General features: G+C 47.0%; 1 protein-coding gene across 3 annotated transcripts in view; it reads right to left on the reverse strand.

Moving 5' to 3' along the window:
• lamc1 (laminin, gamma 1) overlaps positions 1-17,228 on the reverse strand; it is a 66,670-nt gene that overhangs the window by 13,751 nt on the left and 35,691 nt on the right. For 2 of the 3 annotated variants that reach the window (XM_031732152.2, XM_039602120.1), the window contains 3 exons: positions 12,308-12,349; positions 10,161-10,465; positions 2,224-2,354 (listed from right to left, as the gene is read on the reverse strand). In XM_031732152.2, the coding sequence (XP_031588012.2) occupies positions 2,224-2,354; positions 10,161-10,465; positions 12,308-12,349 (478 nt within the window). The remainder of the gene's footprint in view (positions 1-2,223; positions 2,355-10,160; positions 10,466-12,307; positions 12,350-17,228) is intronic. The other variant, XM_031732153.2, reaches the window with a different exon arrangement.

The raw sequence follows: 17,228 nt of genomic DNA on the forward strand, positions 1-17,228 counted from the left end.
GTCATTGTTTTTGCTCCCGATGAGGTTTTTCCGCTCTGCAGCTCCGAGCAAAGGTTTTCTTAAACCTCCCGAGGGAGCGCAGCCGCCCGCCTCCTCAGCAGGACGGGACTTGCTCAGCAGCCACCTTTGGCTATTGTCTCAGGTGTCTCTTGGCAGCGAGCTGCTGGAAAAACTGACAGTGGGAAGGAAGAGAGGCCTGGGTTCGGCTCGGAGCTGTTAGAGCTGCACAGCTCGGGCTTACAGCACTGAGTCAGTGTTTGCAGTGGGTTTAATACTGTAAACATGCAGACTTCACCGAGCTGAAGGAAAGCCCAGCATGCACCCTGAGCCCTTCTGGAGCTCTGCAGGAACACGGCACCGAACGAAGGAGCGATAAAGCAGCGCACAGATAAACAGCGCGGCTCACGAGCAGCACTGAGGAATGTGTCGGAGATGAGATACGCCGCCATCTAGTGACGCACAGAAGCTCCGCGGGACAACACGTCCTTTATTCTCCTGCAGTGAGTGCGAAGGCTTCAGAGAGACGTCCCCTGCAAACAGTCAAACCCTCGAGAACAGAAGGAGGGAGTCTGTGGCTGTTAGCGTGACAGAGTCGCACACTTTTGTGCAAAAGTCTCGAGTCATGTCTTTATATGCTGCTTCAAAGGAGCCAGACTTTGTTGAGGTGGTCTCAAGTTCTCCGGGATTTCTGAAGCTCTTTCAAAGTTTTTCTTTGGACCACTGAGCAAAGAACCAGTTTTAAAGTGTATCTTTAGGCTCTTTGTTTCCATCGGCCCGTCGCAAAAACATCGTCTGCTCCCATTTCTTTACCCAATGAGGTGATTCTCAGAGCTGTTAGCTGAAAACCTGGCACACCTCAGCGCGGTGCGCAGTGCGTCCTCTAGGACAGGACACCTGCCAAGAAGCCGAGAACAGGCTGAGGTATGCACATTATAAAAGACCTGGACTGATCAGTGGAACGGGTCTGATGGTCAATCTGATAAATCTAGATTTGGTTCAGGGAGGAGGTCGGGACAGAGGTCCTTCTGTGCAACACGGTGGAGGCTCCGTCATGGTTCGAGACGATTTCAGCTCGTGGGACCATCCTGACGGAGAGGAGCTCCGAATGTGCTGAAGGGTGAAGGAGGTCACACCAAATATTCACTTACGAGCCCGTTAAACTCTGTTTTTGCGTAAAATTTTGTATTTTCATCTTTGCACACAATTCAATAAATCGCTGCGCCCGTTTCACATTTTCACAGCAAACTAAAGAAATGTGGCTCGAGATCGTCTCTGCGGCTGTGTCCTGGGTTTACACAGCTGTTTGAGTTCAATCAGAAACTTTCCTGGTAACACATCATTCATAAGACCTCATTAAACAGAAGTGGGGAGAAGATTGTTGGCTCTTTCTTAAAGCAGGACAGGAGGTGGAGCTTCAGTCGCACCCGAGCAGGGACACAGATGAACATTTATAAATGTTCAAAGCCACGGAGGGAGAGGCATGAAAGAACTCCTGAACATCACACATGTTAAGCCGGATTTAAAGCCTTTGCTGCCTCCCGGCCAAAACGTGAGCAAATGGAAAAACTCCAGGTGATCTTCTGTCCAATGAGCTGCGGCTTTCAGAAAGTCTCTACCTGCTTCAAGCAGCTGCACGAGTTCAAGGAGTTCAAAGGAGCGTTCATGAGCTGTGTGTTTGCATGAATGAGTCACTGGCAGAGTTGCACAATGAAAAGTGTTGATATAATAAAGTGCAGATAAATCTGACCACAGAGCTGCCAGCTGAGCACGCTCAGGTAGATCCAGGTGAAGGTGCAGAGGAAAATCTCCTCCTGGAACAAGTAAAGGTTAAATCCTCCAGGTGCTCGGCTCAGGAATCGTCCCTTTTCTTCCATCCGTCACGGCTGTCGGACCGCCCCATTCCGGTTTCCCTATAATCCAGCCCTGCCGGCTAGGAATTTCAGGAATGCTGGCGGTGTAAGGGAAATGTGCTCCACATTCAAACAGATTATGGCTGCAGAGGCGCGCTCCGTGTAACACTCGAGTAATGCCTGTCAAAAACGAGTTCTAGGTGGATCCCTGCACCGGCCACAAGGAAGCGGACCGCACAGTGACACAGTGGGACCTGACCACACTCGTCCAATCAGGAAGCAGGACGAGCAGAGCTCCATCGGAGGACTTGACTGTGACATGAGGAGCTGAAAAACGCGTCAGAGTGGACCTGCAGTGAATCTGAGGCTTTACCTTCCTCCCACCGCGAAGTCGGAGATGGCGTAGTAGTAGGACTTGAGGACCTTGGGGTCATTGAAGACCTCGTCTCCAAATGTGTTGAGCCGGTTCAGGGTCACTCTGATGTCGGTGGCCGTCACCCAGTCCTGCAACAGACACAACATGGACGCTGCGTTAGACACACGAGGGCAAACAGAGGAGCATCACCTGCCAGACAGCACCTGATCTTCAGGACGAACGGAGCATGCTCATACACCTGACCAACCACGGTCATGCTCTGATGTCCTGATTGGCTGAAAGCCTCTTCACACTCAGACTACCCGTCAACATTCAGCCGCTGCACGCCGACAAAGACACCGACAGCCAAAAATCACCATCGGGTCCATGTCAGCCAGTGACACTGCAAAAACAATATTTCTTCCATAACTATGGATTAATCAGCTAATCAAACTCATAATCAGTCTGATTGAGACGCGTTCCGTTTATTCGACTGTACAGACATAAATGTGATCGGACATCAGCGCGTCCATGGACCGCAGCTGAGTTTTTAGAAATAATTTATGTCTTTATGATCCAACGACTCGAGAAATTTTTAAAACTTTATTTTGTTTTTCTCCCGTTTATCCGAACAGCTGGAACGATGTCACTCCTGGATGATCCTCAGCATGGACGCAGGTTTGTGGTCAATACTGCCCCAAGAAAACTTAGTCATTAAAGGTCACGTTGAAGAGAGCATGACTACCTCAGCCAGTAATCTGATTACTTTAACTAAACTCAAAGCAAACGCAGGCGTGTGAAACATCCTGGCTTTTGTAATCTGCAAACAGAGCAGTGGTTTCAGCTCCAGCTGTGGGAAAAACAGTGACGCAGACAGCAGCAGGCCCTCACACTGTGACATTTCCACAGAAATGAATTTATTTTCTTGGCCTTATGATACGAGATCCAGATGGAGGGAATTACTCAGGACACCTGTTGGGTTTCAGAGGATAAAGAAAGTTACTCAACATCCCGCCTCGTGGGAAAGCCAGCGATAACTTCGTTCAGTAGGAAACTCGTCAGGCCCGAAGCTTCGCAGCAGCTGAAGACGAAGCGGCGGCTCGAGGGGAAAGTGGGACTGAATACAAGCGAGCTGGCCCACTGTCAGACCTGCTCTACGTTTGTCTGCCCACTCAGGAAAACTGTGACTTCGCACATGCCTGTTAAATCCTTGGACAAGTGCTGGGAATGTGGAACAGCCTGCAACGCACAGGCTCTGAAACAGGAAGTTTACCTGTCCTGAGGCAACCCTGTAAGGAATCTCACAGGAAACAAGCAGAGCATAAATCCCTAAAAGCACCGAGCACGACGGTTAAATATTGATGTAACACACATGTAGCCTGGTAACACAGCCGACCGGCCCTGAAACAACTTCCATCATGTTACTGGATTCATTCCCAACATGAGCAACACAAATAATCCGCTCCGAACACGACAGCCGTGAGTTCCTGAAACATGAAGCTGTGCTTTATTATTACAGAGGCTACTCCATGATCAGGAGCTTCACAGATTCAGCGTTCCGGCCTCCACCATGATGGTTTTTAGAGCCAGATTTCTCCTTCACTGGCTCCCTGTTAAATCTATAAATCCTGCTCCTCATCTACAAGAGCTTAAATATTCAGGCCCCTCTTCTGTGGAACCAGCTTCCAGTTTGGATTCGGGAGACAGACACTATCTCTACTTTCAAGATTAGGCTTCAAACTTTCCTTTTTGCTAAAGCATATAGTTAGGGCTGGACCAGGTGACCCTGAATCCTCCCTTAGTTATGCTGCAATAGACGTAGGCTGCCGGGGATTCCCATGATGCACTGAGTTTTTCCCTTCCAGTCACCTTTCTCACTCACTATGTGTTAATAGACCTCTCTGCATCGAATCATATCTGTTATTAATCTCTGTCTCTCTTCCACAGCATGTCTTTATCCTGTTTTCCTTCTCTCACTCCAACCAATCACAGCAGATGGCCCCGCCCCTCCCTGAGCCTGGTTCTGCCGGAGGTTTCTTCCTGTTAAAAGGGAGTTTTTCCTTCCCACTGTCGCCAAAGTGCTTGCTCATAGGGGGTCACATGATTGTTGGGTTTTTCTCTGTAAGTATTACTGTAGGGTCTACCTTACAATATAAAGCACCTTGAGGCGACTGTTGTTGTGATTTTGCGCTGTATAAATAAAATTACATTTAAATAAATGGAATAGAGGCCACGCCTCTAATAATGCAACCTAATCTAGGCAAATTATAAAGGAATGCTGGAGCCTCCAGTGGACGTTACAGGAACTGCAGGTTTCTCACTTCCATGATGGCTTCCTGAGACCAAAGGCTGCTCTTTGAGGAAATACTGGCCAATAAGGTCACAGCTAAAACTCTGTTTCCTCTTTTCTAAACTCTCCACATGTGCATTACTAAGTTGGTCCCACAGTCCACCTCAATCCAGCCTCAAAACTTCTGAAATGCTCAGAAAAAAATGACATTTATGCAGAATTAGCTGCCGTTACAGTCTGATGTGACCCGTCGGTGGAGTGATGCATATCAGCCGATTAGGAAGCTGTAAACTCATTTAAACGCTGATAAAACATCCAGTTAATTTTTTTATTGGTAATATTTTCAGTGTAACCTTTGACCATGTTTTAGTTCAGGCAGTCTGCCCCGTCACATTACCCATCCCAGTTTGGAAAAGCGGTCAGCCGAAGCTTTCTGGAAAACATTTTCACGGCTCGTTATTTCCTCCCTTTCTTCCTTCGACCCTCGCACTTCCTCTCCGTTTAAATGAACAGATTTAGCTCTGCAGCTCAGCTCTAAACTTCCTTATTTGTCTCGCTGGCATCGAGCTATTTATACCAAAGCCAGGATCTTTTTGGAGGCGGCGGCCGGCCGGAGGCGTCAGACGGCTGTTTGTCGCTCTGTGACATTCCTGCTGTCTGTCATCTCTAAGCGGGAAATAACCGGCAGCTGAGAGCGTTCACCTCAATGGGCCGATGATCAACCATCACGGCGTTAAATAGAGCCGAGAGCTGCAGGCACACGTGTTTACAGGCCCGACTTTTCACCTCTAACTGTTTCTGAGGGAGCCGCAGAGAAATCCAACATCCCTGAGACCGATTCATCCCTGCTGGGCCATCCTCACCGCGGACTGTGGCCTTAGACGTCCACAGGATCTTTATTACATTTAGATTGATCATTTTATTCTTTCCTGTCAGACTCACGTCTGCGGCTGCTGAACCATCTGCGGACCAACGACACCACATTTACTCCACTTTGTGCTTCCACAAATCAGCCTTAAATGTCGTGACAGTTACATCAAAGTTAGCTAACATCTTGATGTGGCTGATGGAGAAGTGACGCTCCAAGTTTCTTTTCCTACGGCGGCCCCGAGGCGGGAAACCCCCCCAAAAAACAGAAAACACATTTTGGAAAACATGACAAAAAAGAAAAACAATCGCTCCAACATTCCCGGGAACACAGCGGACGCTTCAGAAATGATAATGAGACATGGCAGACGCTGGAAAAGGATGGGAATGCTGTTTTGTTTTTTTTAAATGAAGTGAACCAGACTTCCTGGTAGCTTGCTGATGTCATTTCCTGTCTGAGCTGTGTCCTTCGTTTCAAAAAGACTGAAATCTGGGGAAATCCAGCAGAGCTCAAAGGGTCTGAGCGCTCGGCTCGTTTACGGCATCGTGTTGGAATCAACGTCTTTGGGTTTTAAACTGATGTTTAGCTGAAACGAGCCACTGGAGGGCGCCACCTCCAGTTACAGGCGCAGTGACAGTCTGTTTCCACGGTTTTAGGTGTCTGCTACAATCGGCGCTACAACCGTTACGGTTGTGTAACGTGGCCCCTGCAGGCTCACCGTTCCTGATTTACAGATTCAGGAAACACTTGGGAAGACACACGTAGTCTGCAGCTGATGTCGGTCGACTAATGGAGACGAGTCGGACCTTTCGCTGCACACGAAAACGTCCCGGACGCTCACAGCGCATCTGGAAAAAATCCCAGCAGCACTTTCAGGACCTCTCTGGGAATTTTCCCCACTTGGACTCGAGGATGAAAGGATTAAAATTTCAATCTGTGGAGCAGTTTTAATGTGGAAGACTTGACGCGCTGCAGACTAAACAGCTGAAGCTGGACGTTTATTCCACCTCTAAAATCACTGGTTGCGTCTCTGCTCGCTCTCGTTCGCCTCCTGACAGGCTGTTTGTTTCCAGGCTGAATGTTTGTGATTCCCGCAGGACTTCCTAACGCCAAGCAGCATTCTTCCTTCAAGAAAACACGTCTCGGGTGAGGCCTCCACACTGGCACGGAGCTGCAGATGATTGATGGCAAACAAATGTTCGCTACAGTTTAGACAGCGGCGATTTGGAGACGAGGCCGCTCCGGCTTCCTGGATGGGACAGCGTGAGGATCTGCAGCTGCTGGACGGGCCGGATGAGTTTATGCTGCATGAATGTCGGAGATGAGAGAAGAACCGGCCTTTAAAACGGTCAGCAGATAACCGGACCAGCTGTGGTTTTTAACAAGCCTTCATCTGAGCCAATCGACACCTGAACCTCCGTCGGGGTTTAGTTTTCTGAGGTTAAGGCGGAGAGCGGAACAGCAGATTTTTATTTTGAATTCCTCCGATCAGATACTTCCTGAGTTAATCACCAGCACACACGTCATGTCAGGTCACAGCTGGGGAATCAGAGTCGTTCCTGATCCCGCCTGCTGGTATTCAGAGTCACCCCACAGTGTGACATCATTATGAGGATGATCACCCGGAGGGTAAAACGTTTAGAGAAAACAGCTGTGATCACCAACACCGGCCATACACCTGATATTCCACCAATCAGCACACGGCAGCGCAGGTCCTCAGTGGTTTATCATCAGCTGACTCTTCTCAACGTTTAGTCTTTGTTTTAATATCGTCTTTAAAATCGAGCCAAACTTAAATAAATCAAATGTTCTAAAATAAGAAAAGACTGAAAAATAACACGAAGAGTTCCAGAGTTCGTGGGCTTCGGCTTTTTAAGGACCGACCTTACTGAAAACTGATGACGGTTCAGAAACTGAAACCCTCCTCAGAGACCTTCTTCCCAGGACAACCTGAATCTTCCAGCTCGACTGACCACGGAACGAAATGATAACTGAGGCTCAGAGATTATGAAATACATCCATGCAGGGCTCGCAAAATCGCTAGCCCGACGTCCCGGGGCAGCGATTTTTCCAGTCGGGCTACCAAAATCCATCTCAGCCCTGCCCGTCGGGCTATCATAGGAAGGAAATATGTGTCAATGCTTTTGCATTTTCTGTCGCAAATGTAGCTGAGTAATTATGTCATTGGCATCGATGAGCCTCTGTCAATATGTGACATATTGAAATCGCGTTTGAATTTGTGCTTGTTTCACTTTCACTTTGCGATCGCGCGAACGGTGTGTAGAGAGCGGCAGCACTGATTGGTGAGTGACGATTAATTGCGCACCAATTCCTCTGACATCGTCTTATCACTCATTAGCTTACTATTCAAACGTGACAAGTGAAATCTCCCACAGCAAGCTTAAACATGTGAGAGGCTGATTGCGCAGAGAATCGCTGACCGTTATGTGAGTACGTGTGTAAAAGCAGCAGGATTTACGCCGGTATTTTAGTTCTGCTGAGCCAAATAAGACAGGTCAGGGTGAAGAAGGCACAGCCAATGAAAAGCTGACCACAAAACAGAAAAGTTATGACAAATCAGACTATGAGGCAAAAAGAAAGCTCAGCTTTTGTGGTTTAATGGACAAAAGAATTTCTGTGGCTGGAATATGACGAGCTAAATAACATCATGTTCTGCCAGGTGTGTCGTGAGTTTCCCTCGATATCTGAGTCGACAAGCGCCTTTGTTACTGGGACCAGTAACTTTAAGAAAGACCCCATCAGAACCCATGAGAAATGCAAGAAATGCATTATTGCCCAGTCTGCAGCATCTTTCCCAGAACAAACAGCAATTGCAAAAACATACTAAAAGTAAACCAAGAACAAGAAGAAGTCCTGAAAAATCTTTCAAAAGCGTTACTATGTTGCAAAGAGTGAACTACCATTGGCCAAATTTAGCAGTTTTTGCAAACTTCAAAAAGCAAATGGCCTCGATCTTGGTTCCCCTTGCCTCTTACCCGTGACTTCAGTGGAAATTTCAGATTCAGGATCTGACACAGATTCATGTTCTACACAGTTCTTACAAGTTCATAGAAATTTCTGTTCAATTAGAACCAAATATTTGAGTTGATGGTTGTAATTTTTATACAGTTGTTGTGATTTGTATTTTAACAATTTTCTGATTAATTTTTGTTTCCGTTACAATATTATACATTAAAGTATAATATTGTAACGGAAACAAAACATTAAAAAATTGCTCTTTTTTATTCGGGCTACTTAAATTTATTTTGGGCTACCAAAAACTGAAGAGTGCCTGCCCGAAGGGCTACCAGGGATTTTGAAATTTTTCGAGCCCTGCCATGATCAGAAACTCCCAGATCCTAATCTGAGTGAAACTATGATCCATCCTTAAAAAGGATCTCCATGCATGAAGATCTGATCTCCAGCATGTCCCTGAGACCTGCAGCATCTATGAGGAACACCGACTGCAGAAATGACTCCAGCAAAGTGCAGGAAACGAGGAACAACCGAACCTGACTGTAAAACTATGATCCAGCAGAAATGATGGACGGGCAGCTCCGTCCATCCATCAGGACCTTCTGTCACTCGCTGTTTTCAGAATAAATATTTACGCACATCCTCCTTTCAGGACCTTCCTGATTAAAACACATCAGCTCTAAATGAATAATGTGAGTCTCTGATGCCACAAAATCTCCCGCAGAGTCTGACAGAGGAACATTCATCATGTTAGTCTCTCCCACTGCTCCTCCTCATTCATGAGTCTGCTTCATTTGTCTGTTTCTTCACCTACAGTGTGCTGACTGTGGGAAACTCTCAGTGTTTCTCTTGTTACTGATAAAACCTATAAACTGTATTTAGTGTGTATTTAGTATTTCTGTGTGTGTGTGTGTGTGTGTGTGTGTGTGTGTGTGTGTGTGTGTGTGTCAGCGTAACCTTACGAAACACAAAGTGAGGCGAGAGGAATGAACACAGACTCTGCTTCCTGCTCATGAAGCAATCGCAAACACGCTAACGGGGGACGGGAAGAGGAGGGGACAACGAGGAGAGCGCTCCAGCTGCCGGGTGCTCGGGCCAAACCGAGCTGGGAAATCCGGGGGCGTCGCCTGGAAGCGGGTCGCAGCACTCGGCAGGCGCCGCTGCTGCAGAATGCCGCGAGCAGCAGCAGAACTTCTGTCTGCAGAATGAGCGAACACTCGCTTATAAAACCATTACAGATGCTGATGTTTGAGGTCTGAAACTTTCCCTTTATTCTGGGAATATTTCATCAGTTTCAGGCGCTCCAAGGGAACAAATATTCAAAAGACGAAGAATCTTTGATGATTACGGAGAGTTTAGAGGAAAGCAGCGATCCGGTCTTCATGTGAGCTTTTCCAACTGTGTGAACGACTCCCACGAAGCTGCTGCTCTTTCTCAAACGAAACAGCCTCCCCGTGCCCAGATGTGCGCCATAACCTCCGGCTTCTCGTTCTGTGAGGGGAGGAGCCACGATGATCCCGCCTGAGGAAACGTTGTCTCAGGTGGCGTCACACACACGCCTTCATCTGTAGTTCCTGAGGCTCAAACACTGTCCTTATTTTTCAGGCTGAGTCTAAATAAGAACTTTATGAAGAACAGAAGATACCTTTTAAAAGGATTAAAGCTCAAATTTGTGCCTCAACGTGATTCCAGTAAAATTCTCGTCACATTTCTGTCTTCAGACTTTCTAACATCACTTTTCTGTGGAGCTGATATCGTTTCTGCTCTCGAAGCCTTTAAAAATGATTCCTGAGGTAAAATCAGAATTAAAAACGCGCTCACCTGGAGGACGGGGCTGTTGTCGAAGTTGTAGGCGCTGGGTCGTCCCTCCAGCGTGGAGAAGGCCACGTTTCCTCCGGTGAGCGGCGAGATGTCGCTGAACTCGTCGGTGCAGAGCGCCTGCTGCTCGTCCTGGCCGGTCCGGATGAAGCCGCGGTTCGCTTTCTGGTAGGTCTTCTCGCAGGAGCTGCTGTAGTACTGGTACGGCACCCAGGGGCTGCCCTCGCTGGTCCGCTTGTAGATGGCGAAGCTCTCTGGCCGGCTGGTGTGGAACTTGAGGCGGACGTAGGTGATGTCAAAGGCCTTACCTGCAGAGAGAGGGAGGAGCGTTAGGTTAGATTTATTCTGTGTGCAGTGTTGGGACTAACGCGTTATTAAGTAACGCGTTACAGTAACTACGTTATTATTGTGGTAATGAGCACGGTAACTAGTTATTATGCCAAAACCAGGAACGCGTTACTCGTTACTGGGATTTAGATAGGCTCGTTACTCGTTACTTCGTGTGGTGGATATCGCGGAGCTTCCACAGATTCAATAACATTAGCAAGTGGTGGAGGCCAGCAGGTGGATGAAGGAAAAGGGAGGCAAGAGGAGAGACCCAAGCGGCGCCGGTCCGCGTGTCAGGTGAACTGAACTTCAGGTAAGAAGTTATGACCTGCAGTCTATCGGAGTCAGATATAAACCAAGTTTAGGTGGAGTTTATTTTCGGTATGCTGACATTTTTCGCACTGCGTGCTAGCTAGCATGACGGAGTTTCTATACAGCTGGGTGGGTGCTATGTTACTGATGTTGAACTTTATTTTGTTCATACGGTTAATTATTAGAGTTGCCAACCGTCCCGTAAAAAACAGAATCATCTCGCATTCAAAGAAAATATTACGCGTTTCGTATTGAGGTGAAAAGGAACAGTTTGTCCCGGACTTCAGCTACAATGAAAAAGACAAAGCTGAAGCTGCACAGCTGCCTCTTCTTCTCTCATTCTCTCCCGTTTCTACTTCAATCACGAAACTGATCAATGATCAGCTGATCGGCTTTTCTCTCTTGTTTATTTATCACCCACTTTGCGCCAGAAAGAGGAAACCAGCGGATGTCGCGCTAAACAACAGCAGCACGTTTAAGCTTGATCAGCTGTTGTTAGAATTTATTTAATATTAATTTCTAGTATCAGCTGATGTTTGCTGGAGCCACAGCTGTAAAGCTGCTGGTCATGATATCGGTTTGGTTATCTGGTGAGAGGGAAACATGCAGATGAAACCAGGAGATGTCCTTACTGAATCATCAGAGCTGAAACAGGTGATGGAGAAACAGGTTTACCTTTTAGGTGACATGAATGAGTTGAAGGGAAGTTATGAACTGTTTCTGAGAGACAAATAACACCAGGATCCTTTTCTACGTAGCTGACAGCTGGTAACTGTGCAGGGGTGGGTCTAGCAAAGTGTTGCCAGGGGGCAGGTAGGGCATTAACAGGAAAGGGGGGACAAGGAAATACTTTTCTTTATTATTCTCATTTAAAATGTCTCGCTTTTAAAAAAAATAATTATCTGAGTCTTACAACAAACAATTGATAGATTGATACATATATACCATCAGAACAGTGTACATCACTGTCACAACAGTGTTTGTTTTCATTCAAAGGCTTTATGATTTTTCCTATAATGGTGGGCGGTCTCTAGTCAAAATGCCGGGACGATTGTTTTGTCCCAGTCCAGCTCTGTATGCAGCTCATCTGCAGTCTGGTGTTACCTACATCTTCCTATTCAGAAGGCAGAATTTCCAAGTTCTGAGTACAATCAAAAGCACCACGACTGCAGTTTTTGTGTTGGATGTAAAAAGCAGGCTAGAATCATGGCGGCGGTCAACGACGGTCCAGGCGTGGGATTTCTCTCGTGGAAATGTGCACATTATTTTTCCTTTCTGTTGGTAGGTGGCACAGTGCACTTGTGGCAAGTAAGCAAGCTAGAAGACTGGCAGTCTTGCTGGGTATCCAGTTACGGAAGCAACACATTAACAAGAGAATTCTGAGTAAAACCAAAGTTACTTTCCCTAGTAACTAGTTACTTTGAAAGTAACGAGTAACTTGAAGTAACTGAGTTACTTTTTTAGAGAAGTAACTAGTAATGTAACTAAGTTACTAATTTAAAGTAACTTACCCAACACTGTCTGTGTGTTACAGATGGAAGGAGAGTAAAAACCTGCAGACATAGAAACAAAGACAGAAAGAAGCTGAGAGTCGGACGAGCTGCAGGATCAATCACACTGATGCTTCAGGCTCTGAGCTGCAGGGCGGAGGTTAAACCATACACAGCACAGCTGGATACAGCTGTACCTCCACCCTGACTGTAACCTGAGGATCTCTGCAGAGCATCGTGTCTCTGCAGGACTGTTTCCTGACGCCCGCTCGGGCCTTGTCGGGGGGGATCTCGGGCGATTTGGGAAATGCTGAGCAGGAATGTGAAGTGCAGTTCTTCCTCTGACTGTGACACTCGGGGCTGCGGACGGTCTCCGCATATTTGGCGAGTCTGAGCAGGTCGGCCTGAACGCTCCAGCAGCCGTCAGTCAGCGAGCAAAGGAAGGCCGCCGTGTTCGAGCCGGGCGGCGGGGGGTATGGCTGTTTGCTCAGCCAAAGAATCTGCTCTGTAAACAGTGCGCTGACAGGGCCCCGGCCTGGAGGGGCCCCTCTGTGTCAACGGCAAATAAAGGTGAAGCTGCTGATAGGACTGAAGCGCACAAAGAGCTGCAGTTTATTACAGGAAACAATGAAGCAACAGCAAACACGCCGCCGGCGTCCTCCCCGTGTGTGCGTGACGCTCTGAGGACCACACTGAGTTTATGAGCAAAGGCTAACAGGCGCTGTGAGGGCGGAGGCCCATTTACTGCTCACAATCAAAGCCTCAGGTCGACACGGTCGGCGTGACGTCAACGCTGAGGTTTCATTTTCTGTATTACTGCCCGTTCCATTCATCACTGCAAACACAGGCACCCAATCAGAGGTCGGTCTGAAGGCTTTAAATTTCAACAGCACCGACCCTGAAGCGCTGGATCAGGGACGGATCAGCACATCTCATGAAGCCCAAACTGCTACTGTGCTGCTTTCATCTTCACAAACACGCTCGCTTTGTGTTTTCACCGCAAACCAAACTCAGTGTGAAAGAAACAGAAGCAGATGATTGAAACCAGCTGCCTCTCTGCACCAACTCAGGGTCGGTGTGGACGCCCGTGAACCTGCTCGCCACAGCAGATCCAGGACCAACCGTCACTCAGAGCCGCTGAGTTATAATCAGGGGCCACAACACCAGAGATTTACCAGGCAGGGTAAACTGTCAAAATAAAAGCATGGAGGCTGGCCATCGGTATGTCAAACATGGGTGGAGGTGTTTTTTTAGAAGAACCAAAAATAAAGAAATGCAGAAAATGTTCAGAGACTGATTAAATGTGTGACCTTTTTCTTTTAAAGTCACTGCGTTCCCAAAGCGTCGGCCTTGTGAGGCTGTTTACAGTAATCGAGTTTGAAATATCCTTCAAACATTCATGATTACATATTTACAGAGTCATGAAACAAAAGCTGTTCCCATCACAGGTGGGAAAACGGCTCAAACGCAGAGATGGAGCAACAAGATCAAACAAAAGGAAGGAGACGCTGAGGTGACGAACGTTTGTGAGGGGAGAGGAACGGGCCTCAGGTGGATGGAGGTCTGAACACCAACCATGGTGCTTCTATGTAGCCTCCCCAGAACGTCCCCTCACAGATGTGTGTGCAGAGATCAAAGCAGCAGCTTTCAGGGCTGAGAAATGAAAAGGAAGCGCTCCATCATGGTTTCCCACACATTCCTCCACAGTCGGACACTTTGAGTTCCTGGAACAAACTGGGATGGGTGAAGAGTTCACCAGTTTCAGAATAAAAAGCCGTTTTATTCAGATCTGACGGCGAACACGTGGGACCTGCAAATGTCCCGTGGAGCCTCGCCGGCCTCGGATCAAAGTTTTATGAAGAGGCGTCAGAGGAGACAAACGCCACTGACAGGAACACAAACCCGTCGGTGACATCTCTTCAAAACCTGCAAAGAAACACGCCTCCGCATCCTCACGGACGGGACAAAAGCGTCTGTTGTCGCAGCAATCGGGAGGCAAACAAAGTCCAGGTGGCTGCTGGGACAGGAGGCCAGAGGAGCCCGCAGGAAGTGATGCTGCAGACAGACGACAAAGCGCCGTCCTGTGAACACAAAGAGGAAGCCACACAGACTAGAAACACAAACCAAGGATGAACCCGAGCTCAGGCTGACGAGGAGCCCTCTCCATCTTCTTTCACAACCCGAAGCCGTGCTGTCACCTCTGCACTGAAGCTTCACCATCCGTTTCCCAGCATGCACAGAGAAAAGTTGATGAAACTTGGCGTTAAAACTCTGAAAAACGTGGCTCTATGAGAGCAGGAGGACAAGAGGAGCCTTCCAGCAGAATAAACCCTCATAAATCTGAGATGATTCAGGTTTTATGGAGATGACTTACAGGGAGTTAACCCTTCACCTCTATAGCTCTTGTTAACAGCCTCGCCTGCAGCTGGACGACGTGTCCGTTTCACATATTTGACATTTGTTTCATTCTCGTCCTCCAACCTAAAGGACAGAAGAGGTCAGCCATCCTTACAATGACTAGGAGCGCTTATCTACAGCGACTGAGGACGCTGGTGGAGCGAATCAAACATACCCCTCTCACCCAGGAGAGCCGGGTGCAGCAAAGCTCCTTCACCCCAGGGATCGCTTTATTGTCACAGTTAAAAAAAAAAAGTATTTTTAGTAAAAAAGAAATAAACATACATCAAGTAAAGCAGATTATCGTCCTCTGCACAGACAGGCCTCCAAACACTGGATGTAAACTGCAGGCTGTGATGTCACACACTGGTTTAAGTCTTCTTGGTCTGTTACCACGGTAACCTCACAGCAGCCATGTTATTGGTCACATGATGTCATTAAAAAGGCCCCAAAACCCTCCAACAGCTCCAGTTAGCTGCAGTGAAGCTAGCAGACAGCTAGCTGCCTGTGTCGCCATCTACCTGTCAGTCAAAGAGGCCACGCCCCTAACAATGTATAACAACTACAACCAGAGCTGTAAACACGTTGGATATGTTAACATGGGAGTTTATTATGGCGTTATTTTTGTGCCACTATTCTGAGCGCACGTAAAAGTAATTTGCAGGTGCAAGTGTTGCATTTTGAGGAGAAATTTATTTTGAGCGAAGAAAAGCTAAATTTGAGTGAACAAAATTCATTCCTGCGTGCAAAAAATGTATTTCAGTGTTTGCTATTATCCACACGCACAATAGCAGCTCCTCTCGCTCAGTTTCTGCATTTGCACTTGCTCTCAACGTGTTGCTCGCGCTCTCAACATTTCAGCCATGCGCGTTCAACTCTTTCTGTACGCGGTTATATTTGTGCCACAAAACCAGCCAATCACAGACTTAGATGCAAATAATCAGATTGGCTGTTTTGGTCTCCAACCAGCGCGAAATGACGAAATGCAATATCCCAGAATCCATTTCGTCCAAAACTCAAACGAGGCAGTGGCGGAGGAGCACAGAGTGGCGGAGTTTGAAATATTACTCTTTCTGGGTCACAAAATAAAGTTTTAAGATATTTTCATGCGAGAATGTTGCTGTGTAAACTTCAAATATCTGCTCGATTTATCGAGACATCACATATTTGCGTAAGTGCTCTAACGTTCTCGGACATGCCTGTTACCCACCAGCTGACTGGGTGGTCACTCGGGTTAAACATAATATATAAGGCTGAACTGACAAAAAATGGCCGACTGCACCACCAGGTATTGTAGGAAAAACCATAAAGCCTTTGAACTAAAACAAATGCTGTTGTGACAGTGATGTACACTCCAGCAAACAGCTGATACTAGAAATTAATATTAAATAAATTCTAACAACAGCTGATCAAGCTTAAACGTGCTGCTGTTGTTTAGCGCGACATCCGCTGGTTTCCTCTTTTTGGCGCAAAGTGGGCGATAAACAAACAAGAGACGATCAGCTGATCATTGATCAGTTTCATGATTGAAGTAGCAACAGGAGAGGGAGAGAGAGAGAGGAGAAGAGGCAGCTGTGCAGCAAAGACGCAGAATAACTCCAGCTTTGTGTCTTTTTCATTCTAGCTGAAGTACGGGACGAATCGCGTTCCTTTGCCCCTCAACACGGATGTATTGTAATTGGTCCAGCCCAGAGTTGATCATGACCAATTGGCTAATTGGTTATGATCAACACTTTCATTGTTTATACCGTTACAAAAACAAACAAACAAACAAACAAACAAACATAAAAATGAAAAATCATTATTGGCCCACCGGACAAATGCCCGGTATGCCCAATGGCCAGTCCAGCTATGCGGTCAGCTGGTGGGTAACAGGCATGTCCGAGAATGTTAGAGCACTTATGCAAATATGTGATGTCTCGATAAATCGAGCAGATATTTGAAGTTTACACAGCAACATTCTCGCATGAAAATATCTTAAAACTTTATTTTGTGACCCAGAAAGAGTAATATTTCAAACTCCGCCACTCTGTGTTCCTCCGCCACTGCCTCGTTTGAGTTTTGGACGAAATGGATTCTGGGATATTGTATTTCGTCATTTCGAGCTGGTTGGAGACCAAAACAGCCAATCAGATTTTTTTGCATCCAAGTCTGTGATTGGCTGGTTTTGTGGCACAAATATAACCGCGTACAGAAAGAGTTGAGCGCGCACGGCTGAAATGTTGAGAGCGCGAGCAACACGTTGAGAGTAAGCGCAAATGCAGAAACTGAGCGAGAGGAGCTGCTATTGTGCGTGTGGATAATAGCAAACACTGAAATACATTTTTTGCACGCAGGAATGAATTTTGTTCACTCAAATTTAGCTTTTCTTCGCTCAAAGTAAATTTCTCCTCAAAATGCAACACTTGCACCTGCAAATTACTTTTACGTGCGCTCAGAACAGTGGCACAAAAATAACCATAGTTTATGGGGACTGACTCACTGGAGCCCTGGTGGACATTAGAGGAACTGCAGTTTCTGACTCTCACAGATTAAAATGGACGTT

Source organism: Oreochromis aureus, linkage group 18 (genome assembly GCF_013358895.1).
Source record: "Oreochromis aureus strain Israel breed Guangdong linkage group 18, ZZ_aureus, whole genome shotgun sequence".
Taxonomy (NCBI): domain Eukaryota; kingdom Metazoa; phylum Chordata; class Actinopteri; order Cichliformes; family Cichlidae; genus Oreochromis; species Oreochromis aureus.